This window comes from Panthera tigris, chromosome D4, assembly GCF_018350195.1.
Source record: "Panthera tigris isolate Pti1 chromosome D4, P.tigris_Pti1_mat1.1, whole genome shotgun sequence".
NCBI classification, from domain to species: domain Eukaryota; kingdom Metazoa; phylum Chordata; class Mammalia; order Carnivora; family Felidae; genus Panthera; species Panthera tigris.
The window spans coordinates 57,758,478-57,771,721 of record NC_056672.1 but is presented as its reverse complement, the minus strand read 5'-3'; the positions used below and the strand labels follow the sequence as shown (position 1 = coordinate 57,771,721).

Sequence of the window (13,244 nt, the reverse complement as noted above, 5' to 3'; positions counted from 1 at the left end):
TCTCTCAAAATAAATAAACTTTTAAAAAATTAAAATAAAAGCGGTTAAAAATGCTTTTAAACTTCTATTAAAAATTATTGGGGTGCCTGGCTGGCTCAGTTGGTAGAGCATGTGACTCTTGACCTCAGGGTCGTGGGTTTAAGCACCACATTGGGTGTGGAGCCTACTTAAAAAAAATTACCATATAATTTAGAAGAGAGAGAGAAAGAGAATGTACAGGTATGCAGTGAAGCCTCCCTCAGTTCAAATCTTGACCTGTTGTTTACCAGGTGTGTGACCTTGTGAAGGCAATTTCTGAGCCTCAGTTTCTTCAACTTCTTACTTTAATGAAATGAATAACAGTATTCACTCCAAAGGATTTTTGGATTTCATTTAAATGAAAATTATAAAAAGCATCTAGCATTGGGACGCCTGGATGGCTCCGTCAGTTAAGCATCTGACTCTTGATTTCGGCACAGGTCATGATCTCACAGTTTGTGGGTTCAAGCCCCATGTCAGCCTCTGCACTGACAGCACAGAACCTGCTTGAGACTCTCTCTCCCTCTCTCACTGCCCCTCCCCTGTGCACACGCACGTTCTCTCCCAAAATAAACAAATGTTTGAAAAAAAAAAAAAGGAAAACAATTCTGACACATGCTACAACATGTATGAGTCTTGAGGATACTGTGTGAAGTGAAATAAGCCAGTCACTAAAAGACAAATATTGTAGGACTCCACGATATAAGGTACCTAGAGTAGTCAAATTCATATAGACAGAATATAGAAGGGTAGCTGCCACTGGTGGGAGGAAGGAAGAATAGAATAATTATTTAATGGGTATAGAGTTGCATTTTGCAAAATGAAAAGAGCTCTGGAGATTGTTTGCACAATATAAAAGTGCCTATCACTATTTCTTTTTTTTTTTTTTTTTTTTTTTTGAGAGAGAGAGGGAGACAGAGCATCAGCAGGGGAGGGGCAGACAGAGAGAGGAAGACACAGAACCCAAAGCACATTCTGGGCTCTGAGCTGCCAGCACAGAGCCTGATGGGTCACTCAAACTCACCAACCATGAGATCATGACCTGAGCCGAAGTCAGGCACTTAACCGACTGAGCCACCCAGGTGCCCCTAAATGTGCCTAACACTATTGAACTGTACATTTAAAAATGGTTAAGATAGTTAAAAGAAAATTAAGATGGTAAATTTTATGTAATATGTATTTATACCACAACTGAACAATAAAAGGATCTAGCATGATTCCAGGACTATAATAAATGCTCAGCAAAAGTTTGTTCCTTTTCCTATGATGCACTGAGAAGGCCACAGTATCACCTTTGTGGTATTTTTGCCAAAAAGGCATAAGCTAAATCTAATCATAAGCATCAGATAAATTCAAATTGAGATACTTTCTACAAAATAAGTGGATTCCTCACAAATGTCAAGGTCAAGTAAGATAAAGGATAAGGAACTCTTCCAGATTAAAGAAGACCAAAGGATGGGGTGCCTGGGTGGCTCAGGCAGTTAAGCATCCGACTTGTCAGGTCGGACATGTCAGGTCATGATCTCATGGTTTGTGAGTTTGAGCCCCGTGTCAGGCTCTGTGCTGACAGCTCGGAGCCTGGAGCATGCTTTGGATTTCGTGTCTCCCTTTCTCTCTGTTCCTCCCCTGCTCACACTCTGTCTCTCTCTTCTTCAAAAATAATAAACATTCAAAAAAAATTTTTTTTTCATAAAATGAAAAAGCAGACCAAAGGAGCACAGCAACTAAATGCAATACGTGATCCTGAACTGAATCCTGGACTGGAGGGAAAATATAGCTAAGGACATTAGTGGTACAATTAACAGCACGTGACTATGAATTATGAATTAAATAAGTTGTATCAATGTTAAATCCCTGATTTTGATAACTATAGTGTAGGTATAAAAGAGAAAGCCCTTGCTTTTAGGAAATATATACATAGTATTTAATGATAAAGGGGAATAATGTCTAAAACTTATTCTTAATTGGTTAAGAAAAGAGTATGCATATATACAAACATAGAAAGAGAATGAAAAAGCAAACAGAATGAAAAAAAACGCCAACAACTGTGAATAGGACTAAATGTATACAGAAGTTCCTCATTCCATATTTGCAACTGTTCTATAAGTTTGAGATTATATCCACATCAAAAATCACCAAAAGAAGTCAGTTCCCATCTTCTCTTTTTACAATTAAGTAAGTGGGCATATGTCAAGGTTTCTCCAACATAACACTAGTTCCAAAAAAGATGCAGCACATAAAAAATGGACTCTGTAGGCAAGTAAAATCAAGGCCAGCTGCTATCTGTGATGCTCCCCTCCCAGAGGATCACATTGGATGAGAACATATTAAAGATCTAGAGATATCCTGAACTAAAAAAATTATTCAATCCAGCATTTCCTGAGCTTTTGATAACTCAACTTTGTCTTATAATACTAATATTAGCAGTATTAGTACTCCACAGAACGGAAAGGACTGACGGGCTCGCAGTAGCTAATGGTAAGTAAAACAGGCAGTGCCCAGGCCTTCTGAGCCTGGGCCTCCTGCAAAGGACTGCTGGCCTCAGATAACTACCTGGCTATGAACAAAGTCCAAGTTTTCTCAGAGCTAACCAGGAAGCATCTCTGAAAACTGAGGCTGCAACTCTGGCCTTGTGCTCTACCTGGCTGGGCTAACCAGTCTAAACTACATATTGTTTTAACACGAAAGTAACCAAAACAAGGACACCAGAAATATACCTTTGCTTCATAAGTAAAATATATATTATATTTATTGCAAGTTATTCATTTCATGTGTTACTTTAAGTCTTACTCTCTGAATAAACTGAACTCTTTGATTAACAAGATTATTTCTTACCTTATTGTAATATCCCCAGTGCACAATGACTGACTCACTACAGGTCACCAATAAATGTATATTGATTACATACTGAATTAATCAATGAATAATTACCTCCGATCCCAGGTATGATTTGCCTTGTATTAATTCAGGGGCTGCATAAGCAAGACTCCCACAACATGTCTGAAGATGGTAATCCTTGTTACCCTGCCAACAAGAAAAAATGAAATACTCCTTAATTACACCTGAAGAAATTGAAACCTTGATAAACATTCCTTTGGCACAAGCAGAGAGAAACTAGATGAAGAATTATCTCAAAGAATAAGAGACTCTGTGCAGCCAACCCCATACTATGCTATATGCATGCAAACACGTGTAGTTTACTCTTCTCTGGATTTCCAATACCACTACAACCTGGCATGAACAAAATCTTCTTCCCCTTAGCTCAATCAAGTCAGGTTCATACTCTCCTAGACATCCATTCACAAAATAATCAGCTTAACAAACATCCAAGCACCCATGTCTGCCCACTCCCAAGTACTCAAAGAAAAAGGACTATTTCTTTTCTGGACTCTATCTCCAATATCAAATCTTTACAAATACAGAAAAGTTTCTCTTTCCTTAGAGGGAAGAGAGGAATCTGCTACATAGAACAGTGCCTTAGGAGTCTGTTTCCTAGACCCAGTCGTAACACAAATAAAAAACACCTGAACTTCCAGATCTGTGAAAATGAGAATCTGCTCGACATCCTCTGCTCTCGCACAGAAACATCAAGACATAATGAACATGATACGACTACCCAACATTTGTGTAGTCCTACAACTGGCAAATGACTTGTGAAACTGCGAAATTTCATTTACAACTGCAACAACGTGCCCAGAAGTGAACTTCTCAGCAGAAAGCAGAGGCAGTCCTCTCCCAGCCAAAGCTGCTTTCTCAGATGGTGTCTGTGTGGGTCGAATCTGTGGCAGCCATAAATAAAAGCTAATGGAGTCTGTCACAAACCTTCTCCACTGCCTCCTGTGGAGAACATGACTTAAACCAGTTTATCTGCTCAAAGTATGTTTTATCTTTATACGACTGCCGATCAAAAAAATGCCAGAGAGCATTTGGCTCCCAGACACAAGGCTCCACTGACAATCTCTGAAGAGCCAAGGGAAGGAGAGGAAAATCAGAAAGAATCAGACATTCAGCCGAAGGGGCAAAATCTGCTTCCCTTTGCATTTAGCTAATTCTGATTGGGGCAGGAAATAATCATGGGACTACAAAGGGCTAAGACAGGTCTGCAATTTCAACATTCCTAATGAGTGTAGACAGCTCATTTTAGAGACTGTGAGTACCATCATTAGAGAACTCAGGAGGAAGCCTCCAATAGGCAGTCACACAGGAGCTCTGCAGACAGCGCAGCTGGAAAGTTCAAAGTCACCTCAAAGAGAAGGTACGCTGGAGAACGCCAGTAAACTGTGGGGTGCAAATTAAGGAAATATATACCCATATACATTTAATAGTGCATATGGACTTTTTCCTTCTTCTTTTATAAGGAAAGAGGATTGCCTCTCAAAACGTAACTATTAGTTATAGAACCATTTGGATAACAAAGAATAGATTTGCACTAAATTCCCAAAACTCCTATCTAAATGAACAAAAGCTTCACCTAGTGGCAACATACTCAAACTGCAAACACAGAATCAATTCAGAATTCATGTTGTAATGACCTCATGTCACCTCAGCACTGCAAATTCTCTCACAGCACATCCATGGGGGCTTCAGCAGGGCCAACCCTGGACCTAGAGCAGTGGTTCTCAATCTTGGCTACCTATTCGAATCATCTAGAGAACTTCTAAAGGGGATGCAATTTAACATTCTTCTCAATGGATGCAACCACGCTCAACAAAGGCTAAGTGGAAGCCAGTGCAAGATAATACCTTAAAAAGGTATATTTACAAAGGAAATAAATACATTTTTATTTCTGTACTTACCTTGGGTTTTGCACAGAGACCAAAGTCAATCAGTTTTAATTTATGATATTCATCAAACAACAAATTTTCCTGGGGAAACAAAGATATTTTCATAACTGTATATTGACTTCCTTATATCACATCCTACCTGTAGCCATTTCTAAAAACAGTTTCTAAATGAACAAGATTTTTTTTTCCACATATAAGACATTTATTTCCTGAGTATTTCCCATAGTAAGTTTTTAAAAATAGAAAGTAAACTTGAGTATTCTGTGGGACTTTATTCAAGGAGTGACACCTTTTGGGGGGGAAATACTTTATACATTATACAATATATATATATATATATTCAGGACAAAAGCAAACATTATAAAAAGGACAAAAATAAAAAGATACAAACACAATATATTTTGGTTGGAATTTCAGAGATTTTTTTTCCTCTCTTTCCCTTTACCTCAACAGTTATGAATACTTCTGAAGCAGCATATATTGCTGCACTTTTGATTTTTGGCTGTACAGTTAATGAACTTGAGAGTCTGGATGACTGGGGATCATCTATTTGGCCTTCCCATTCTATTGTTTCTTCTTTGATGAATAAAGGTTTTCCTGGGGTTTGGCCAATAAGGTTACAGACGTCTTGAGCTTTGCACCACACGTTGGCAATAAGACAGGCCTGCCATCTTAGATATTCAACAGAAGCTGGAGGATGATGCAAATGGAACTGGCTGATGACAACAGAGCTATCTAGCTTTTCACTAACAAAGTTACAAATATTTTACACTTTTCCAAATTCAGTAAATGTAACGCAGACCTCTGCTTCCATAAAATAAGCACTTTCCACTCTTCTAAAGCCCTCTGTCACAGTTACATTCTCTGCCTGCAGGCCCTGCTGCTGGAGGCTCTGTGTGATGCAGTCCAGGCAGCAGCAAAACCAATAGATAAGATTTAAGATCGTTTATACCAAGCAGCCTGGGAACAACAGAATGAAAATCACTAAAAAAGAATGAAATGACAAGAAGTAAGGAAAGGGAAAGAGGAGGAATGGCGAGAACTATTCTGCTTCCCCTTGAGACACTTCGGCATAAACCATCCCCTCTGTGGTACCCTGAGATTCAACTACAAGCAAACACAATGTGTGCCAAACCAAAAGAATGAGCTCAAATCAGAGGGCTGTGTATAAACAGAGGCAAAAGGAAAGTAACATTGCCATGTTTTGTCAACCAATTCTAGATTCCTGGCCCTAATACCAAGTAACATAAAATCCATGTTCACTACCATCCATATTAGTCAGAGCCTGCAGACTTAAAAGTATTTGCATTTTTATTCTGTCCTTGAAAATTAGTGTCTGTTCATTCCATTGAACTATTCCTCTCTGAGATGTAATGGAATTAAAATTAAAGGAAGATGAGGTTAGGAAAAGAGTATTAAAGGGAAAATACTCTCAATGACAATATTCTCAAAGAAAACACTCAAAACTCTTCTTTCCTAGAGATAAAATCCTGAAGTTTATATTCCCCAGTTGATTACAAAGACATTCATAACGTCACCCACAACTGACATACAGAATATCAACAATTAGGTAGATCCAAAAAAGCCTACCGGCAATCAAAAGAAAAGAAAGAAAAGCGACACATTATGAGTGGAACAAAAAAAGAAGCAAAGCCAAGATAGACCCTAAACAGAAAGAACCTGTAGAACACTAGTAAAAACTGGTAAATGACGTTGAACTCTCAGGTGAGCGTCTGTGATAGTCACTTACCGGTTTGAGGTCCCTGTGAGCATAACCCTGGCTGTGCACGTAAGCAACTGCAGATACTATCTGACGGAAGACAACTCGGGTCTCCTCCTCGGATAGGCGATCCTGGGAAATTATGTAGTCAAACAGCTCTCCTCCGGGGCAATACTTCAATAACAACAGAGGCATGCAGGTATGATTACTACTGACAAAAATCACTTCAGAGGAATTACAACAAAAAATTATACTTAACTCAGAGATATCTTTAATTCAACTTATAGGCAAGGGAACCAAGTGAAGAATAGTCAAAAATACACTGTCACGATCAAACAGGTCAACAATTACTCCAGGACACAGAACAACAGCTCTTGGTCTCAAGCAGTTTGATGACCAGTAAGTAGAAGTAGAACCAACTAACACTGTGATTTTTTTTTTAATGTTTATTTTATTTTTGAAAGAGAGAGAGCACATGCACACGCAGGCAGGGAGGGGCAGAGAGAAGAAGACAGAGGATCCCAAGCGGGCTCTGCACTGGCAGCACAGAGCCCAAAATGGGGCTCAAACTCATGAACTGTGAGATCATGACCTGAACTAAAGTCAGATGCTTAACAGACTGAGCCACCCAGGCACCCCCTGACACTGTGATTTTTAAGTTCATTCAGGGTTTTATATTTTTATAGCAAAGTATTAAAACCCATTCTCATCTTAATGCACTCATATTTAGTGTAGTTCCCTAAAACAAAAACAATTTTAAAAAAGCACAATTTTTTAAAGATTTTTTTTAAAGATTTTATTTTTAAGTAATCTCTATACCCAATGTAGGCCTCAAACTCACAACCCCAAGGTTAAGAGTCACATGCTCTACCACCTGAGCCAGCCAGGTGCACCCTAGAAGCAATTATTGCTTTTCCATCCTGAAGACCAGAGATTTTTAGTCTGTACCAGAAGGAGCCCAGTTCTACAGAGGTTCATAAGAAGCTACAGGAGAAGAGGTACCAGAATATTAAGTTCTAAGTTTTCTATCCTGTCTCCAGAGCAACTCTACCTTTCTGTAAACTGGGGTTTCCCTTCAAGATTTCATTTCACCTTAGCAGTACCAATTAAAATCACAGATATCTACAGCTTTTGACCTCATAGTTCCACATTTAGAAAATGTTCCTACAGATATACTCTAATATCAAAAGCGATACTCTTTGGGAGTGCCTGGGTGGCTAAGTCGGTTGAGCGTCAGACTCTTGATTTCAACTCTGGTCATGATCCCAGGGTCATGGGATCAAGTCCTGTGTCAAGCTCCATGGTGAGTGTGGGGCCTGCCTGGGATTCTCTCTTTCTCTTTCTCTCTCCCCACCCCCCCACCGTACCCCTCTCCTCTGCTCCTGCCCTCTAAAAATAAAACAAATCTTTAAAAAAGGATACACTTTCAAGATTACCCACTGCAGCAGTATTGTCTCGTAACAAAGCCTGGAAACAACCCAAATATGCTCACACTATTTAAATTCCATTATAAAATGGAATTCTATGCAGCCATAAAAAAAAGGAAGCTCTTTACAAACTGATATGAAACAATCTCCAGTATTAAGTGAAAAAGCAAGATATAAAAGAGTATACATTGATACAGTGACTTGCAAAAAGCATTATGCTGAACAAAAGAAACCAAACACAAAAGAGTACAGACTGTATGATTCTATTTATATCAAGTTCTACAACAGGTAACACTAACCTATGGTGACCAAAATCAAATCATTGGTCATTGAGAAGTACAGTGGGCAGGTAGGGTTATAGGGATTAACTTCAAAGGGTCAGGAGAAAACTTTGGGGCATAATGGGTATGTTTTATCCCTAGGCTAGGGTGGGAAGTACATAGATGTCTACCTTTTTCAAACTGTATACCTAATGTGTGCATTTTAGCATATAAAAATTATACCTCAATTTTTTAAATGCTATCCAATAAGATTTATACAAACAGCCTACTTTATATACACAAATAAAGAAATGCAAAATGAAGTGAAACAAAAACATTAAAAACCTCTACAAATATACACAGATGGTCTCCAAGCTAAAATGTTAAGTGCATTAAAAAAAAAAAGGTACAGAATATTATAGTAGGCAACCACTTGTGTGACAGAAACTAATAAGCCACCTATATATATATAGGTGTGTGTATATTTCTATATATATGAAAACACACAGATGTACGTATTCACACACACCTAAAATACATGTAGGGATTTGTATGTAAGTACAGTTGACCTTTGAACAACACAGGGGTTGGCGGTGCTGACCATTCTCACAGTCAAAAATCTGCATGTAACTTTTTTTTTAATTTTAATTCCAGTATAGTTAACATATATGTTACATTGGTTTCAGATGTAGGATGTAGTGACTCAACAATTCCAAACATTACTCAGTGCTCATCAGGATACAGTACTCTTAATCTCTTTCATCTGTTTCACCCAACCCCCCCCCCCCCCACCTCCCATCTGGTAACCATCAGTTTTTCTCTGTAGTTAAGAGGGGCACCTGGGTGGTTCAGTCAGTTAAGTGTCTGACTCTTGATTTCAGCTCAGGCCATGATCTCACAGTTTGTGAGTTCAAGCCCTGCATCAAGCTCCATGCTGACAGTGTAGAGCCTGCTTGGGATTCTCTCTCTCCCTCTCTCTCTCTGCCCCTCCCTCGCTTGTTCTTTCCTTCTCTCAAAATAAATAAATCTTTTTAAAAAGTGTTTTTTGGTTTGTCTCTTTTTTGTTCGTTTCTTAAATTCCACGAGCGAAATCATATGGTATTTGTCTTTCTCTGACTTATTTCACTTAGCATTATACTCTTTAGATCCATCCAGGTTGTAGCAAATGACAAGATTTCATTTTTTATGGCAGAATAATATTCCACAGTGTGTGTGCGCGTGTGGTGTATGTGTGTGTACATACACATACCATATATTCTTTTTCCATTCATCTATCAATGGACACTTGGGCTGCTTCCATAATTTGACTACTATAAATAATGCTGTAAAATAGGGGTGCATATATCTTTTTGAATTAGTGTTTTCATATTCTTACGGTAAGTACCCAATAGTGGAATTACTGGATCATATGGTAGTTCTATTTTTAAATTTTTTATATATGCATATAACTTTTGACTCCCTGAAATTTAACTATTAAAAGACTACTGTTGACAGGAAGCCTTACCAATAACATAAACAGTCAATTAATACATATTTTATATGTTACATGTATTATACACTATATTCTTATAATAAAGCAAGCTGGAAAAAAGAAACACATAAGGAAGACAAAATACATTTACAATACCATACTGAAAAAAATCTGTGTATAAGTGGACTCTTATAAACGAGGTTCCAGAGAGATCCTTTGGTCTCTCTTACCGTTAAGGACACAGCAAGAAGGTGCCAGCTATGGATCAGGAAGAAGGCCCTCACGTGACCATGCCAGACCCTTAATTTTGGAATTCCCAGCTTTCAGAACTATGAGAAATAAATTTCTGTTGTTCATAAGCTACTCAGTCTGTGATATTTGTTATAGCAGCCCAAGTGGACTAAGACAGAAACCAAATACCTTTCAGTCTCTAGACCATACTACTAACCTCAAGAACCATGAATATTTTGTTGGCTGTCTCCAGCACATGGTAGAGTTGACATATATGCTGATGTCTCAAGTTCTTCAAGGCCTCAATCTCCGTTTTGATCCGGGGCAAATCACTCTGTGACAAAACACAGTACATGAGCAATAAACCTATTTTGGAAGTGCTCCAAGCACCAATAACAAAAGCTTTAATACTGAGTAGCAAAAGCAACCAATAGCCAAATTGTTCAACAGCACAGAAAAATACAAAAAAATTATCTGTGTGTACATAAAGAAAGGCCTTGAGGGTTTTATGAAAGATAGTTTGATGTGGGTGAATAATACAATGTCCAGAAAAATCAAAACAGTCTCAGAACCCCTTAGGTTAGCATTCCAGGGGGATGCCTGGATGGCTCAGTCAGTTAAGCTTCCAACTCTTGATCCTGGCTCAGGTCATGATCTCTCAGTTTGTGAGATTAAGCCCTGATTTGGGCTCTGTGCTGGCAAGTGTGGGACCTACTTGGGATTCTCTCTTTCTTTCTCTCTGTTACCTCCCTGGCTTATGCGCACACACTCTGAAAATAAATGAATACATAAACTTAAAAAAAAATTGAAGGAGAGCCTGAATTGTCAGTTGACGGATTATTAGAAATAATTTCTGATTCGGTCACTGTATTTTGGCATATAATTTGGAAGTAGTTCAAAGAATTGAGGGACACTGCTGTACTAGAACTCCTCACATTCTCTCTGACTTATTTATTCATGTTAATCAACACTTACATCCTTAAAAATAAAAAATAAGAAAAAAATAAAAGTAAATAGATATGAACACTTGATGTTAAATTCTGTCTCGTTCCAACAAGGGAGTCCAAAAAAAAGTCCTATGTGTCTAATTAAAAAATCTTACTTTATTAAAATCTTCACTAAATTAAAAAATGTTACTTTTTATGTTTGATAATTACCAACATTTATAAAATGTTTGTGTTGTTTTACTCAGTGGTACACTACTAATAATTATAATGCTAACTCAATCCACAAGAAAAAAAATGTTTAACACTCAGATTTTTGGTTAGAGAAAAAAATAATTTTTTTACTGTTTTCTAATTTATCTTCAAAAAAAAGAAACAGTGGTGCCTAGGTTGCTCAGTCAGTTAGGTTAAGTGTCAGACTTCCGCTCAGGTCATGATCTCGCAGTATTTGGGTTTGAGCCCTGCATTAGGCTCTGTGCTGACAGCTTGGAGCCTGGAGCCTGCTTCATATTCTGTCTCCCTGTCTGTCTGTCTCTCTCTCTCTGCCCCTTCCCTGCTCACACTGTCTCTCTCAAAGACAAATAACATTAAAAAAAATTTTTTTTTAAACAAAAAGAAGAAACAGCCACAGATACATACAAAGAGACTAGTAAATTCTCAGCAGGAGACCAAAACTAAGAAACCAAATGATATGAACAACAATAGAAAAATTAGAAACAAAAGACCACTCAGGGTGACTTCAAACACTAGAAAGGGTTTAATAGGCCCAAAAGACCATCAAAAGAGACCCATCTTCCCTTAATATAAAAACAATAAACTTTATGTACATTAAAACCAAAACCACATATTGAATGAGCTGTTTCAGGAGGTAACAATCAGCCCAGTCCTGGAAACACCCATGTATATGAGCAAGAGGCTGATTACAAAAAGGACTTAATGATATAACTTCGAACGTCAATTTGAATAAAATTCTAGAACTCACAACTATCTATCATAAAAGAGATCAACACTTAGTAAGGGGATCGTGAGAAGGTACAGGAGATATTAATATCCAGAAACACCTGTAATACTATGAAACATCTGTAGGAAAATGGACTCCACAGACCAGATATGTACCATGGCCTGGCATTAAAATTAAGGACATGGGGCGCCTGGGTGGCTCAGTCGGTTAAGCGGCCGACTTCGCCTCAGGTCATGATCTCACAGTCTGTGAGTTCGAGCCCCGCGTCGGGCTCTGTGCTGACAGCTCAGAGCCTGGAGCCTGTTTCAGATTCTGTGTCTCCCTCTTTCTGACCCTCCCCCGTTCATGCTCTGTCTCTCTCTGTCTCAAAAATAAATAAACGTTAAAAAAAAAAAAAAATTTTTTTTTTTTTTAAATTAAGGACAAAGTAACCCCTTCGCCAAGATTACTTTTTAAAACCAGAGATTTATACATAACTTGCAATCTAAAAAAGCCCAACAAGCTATAGAAAGATCATTCTAATGAAAGTAGTAACTAGAACATAGAGCAAATTCAGGTTTTAATTTACAAAACTGATCTATAGATATTTTTTAAATAATTTTAACTTACCCCTAGTGCATTTTTATCCATGATTTTTATAGCTACCATTTCTCCAGTGAGGATATGGCAGGCAAGTTTGACCTTTGCAAAGCCACCTAAGTATAGAAAAATGTGTTACGAAGAGATAAGCAAGAGTAACCTAAAATCATCATCAGAGCAACCTGAGGACTCAGGCACAAATACCTCTCCACATGCTTTTATTTTATTTTTTTTAAGATTTTATTTTTAAGTAATTTGTACACCCAACATGGGGCTCAAACTGAACCCGAGATCAAAAGTTGCATGCTCTGAGCCAGCCAAGTGCCCCTCCATATGCTTCTAAAAAGCTCTATCAATCCATATTTTCCTGGAAGTTTGTGGCTCTTTCTTCCTGTCGTTTCCAAAGCACTAGCCATGACTTTAACCTCTCCTCATCCGATGTCTAGCTGAAGATTTTTACCATGATAGAATCTTTAACTTTGTAATGAAGAAGTAGGAAAACAGAATTCACTGTTTAGAAATTTGCTTTACAAGTAACATTGCAAATAAATTTGCTTTATAATTAAAACTGCTACAACACAATATAAAGTTGTTGAGATAAAAGACAATGGGAAACATCTACTGTTTTAAAACTGGATCAGGGGCGCCTGGGTGGCTTGGTCGGTTTAAACGTCCGACTTTGGCTCAGGTCATGATCTCACAGTCTGTGAGTTCGAGCCCCGTATCGGGCTCTGTGCTGACAGCTCAGAGCCTGGAGCCTGTTTCAGATTCTGTGTCCCCCTCTCTCTCTGCCCCTCCCCTGTTCACGCTCTGTCTCTCTCTGTCTCAAAAATAAATAAACATTAAAAA

The 13,244-nt window shown here is 38.1% G+C and overlaps 1 protein-coding gene and 1 pseudogene across 8 annotated transcripts in view; both read right to left on the bottom strand.

The window, feature by feature from the left end:
* The window catches only part of MELK (maternal embryonic leucine zipper kinase), a 129,394-nt gene that overhangs the window by 106,773 nt on the left and 9,377 nt on the right, over positions 1-13,244 (bottom strand). For all 8 annotated transcript variants that reach the window (XR_006210534.1, XM_042964413.1, XM_042964414.1 and 5 more), the window contains exons 3-7: positions 12,426-12,511; positions 10,129-10,245; positions 6,553-6,696; positions 4,815-4,883; positions 2,950-3,042 (exon numbers count right to left, since the gene is read on the bottom strand). Coding sequence is in view for 7 of the 8 variants with exons in the window: in XM_042964413.1 (XP_042820347.1) it covers positions 2,950-3,042; positions 4,815-4,883; positions 6,553-6,696; positions 10,129-10,245; positions 12,426-12,511 (509 nt within the window). In the remaining variant the exon portion in view is untranslated. The remainder of the gene's footprint in view (positions 1-2,949; positions 3,043-4,814; positions 4,884-6,552; positions 6,697-10,128; positions 10,246-12,425; positions 12,512-13,244) is intronic.
* Positions 5,078-5,721, bottom strand: LOC102961696 (annotated as a pseudogene).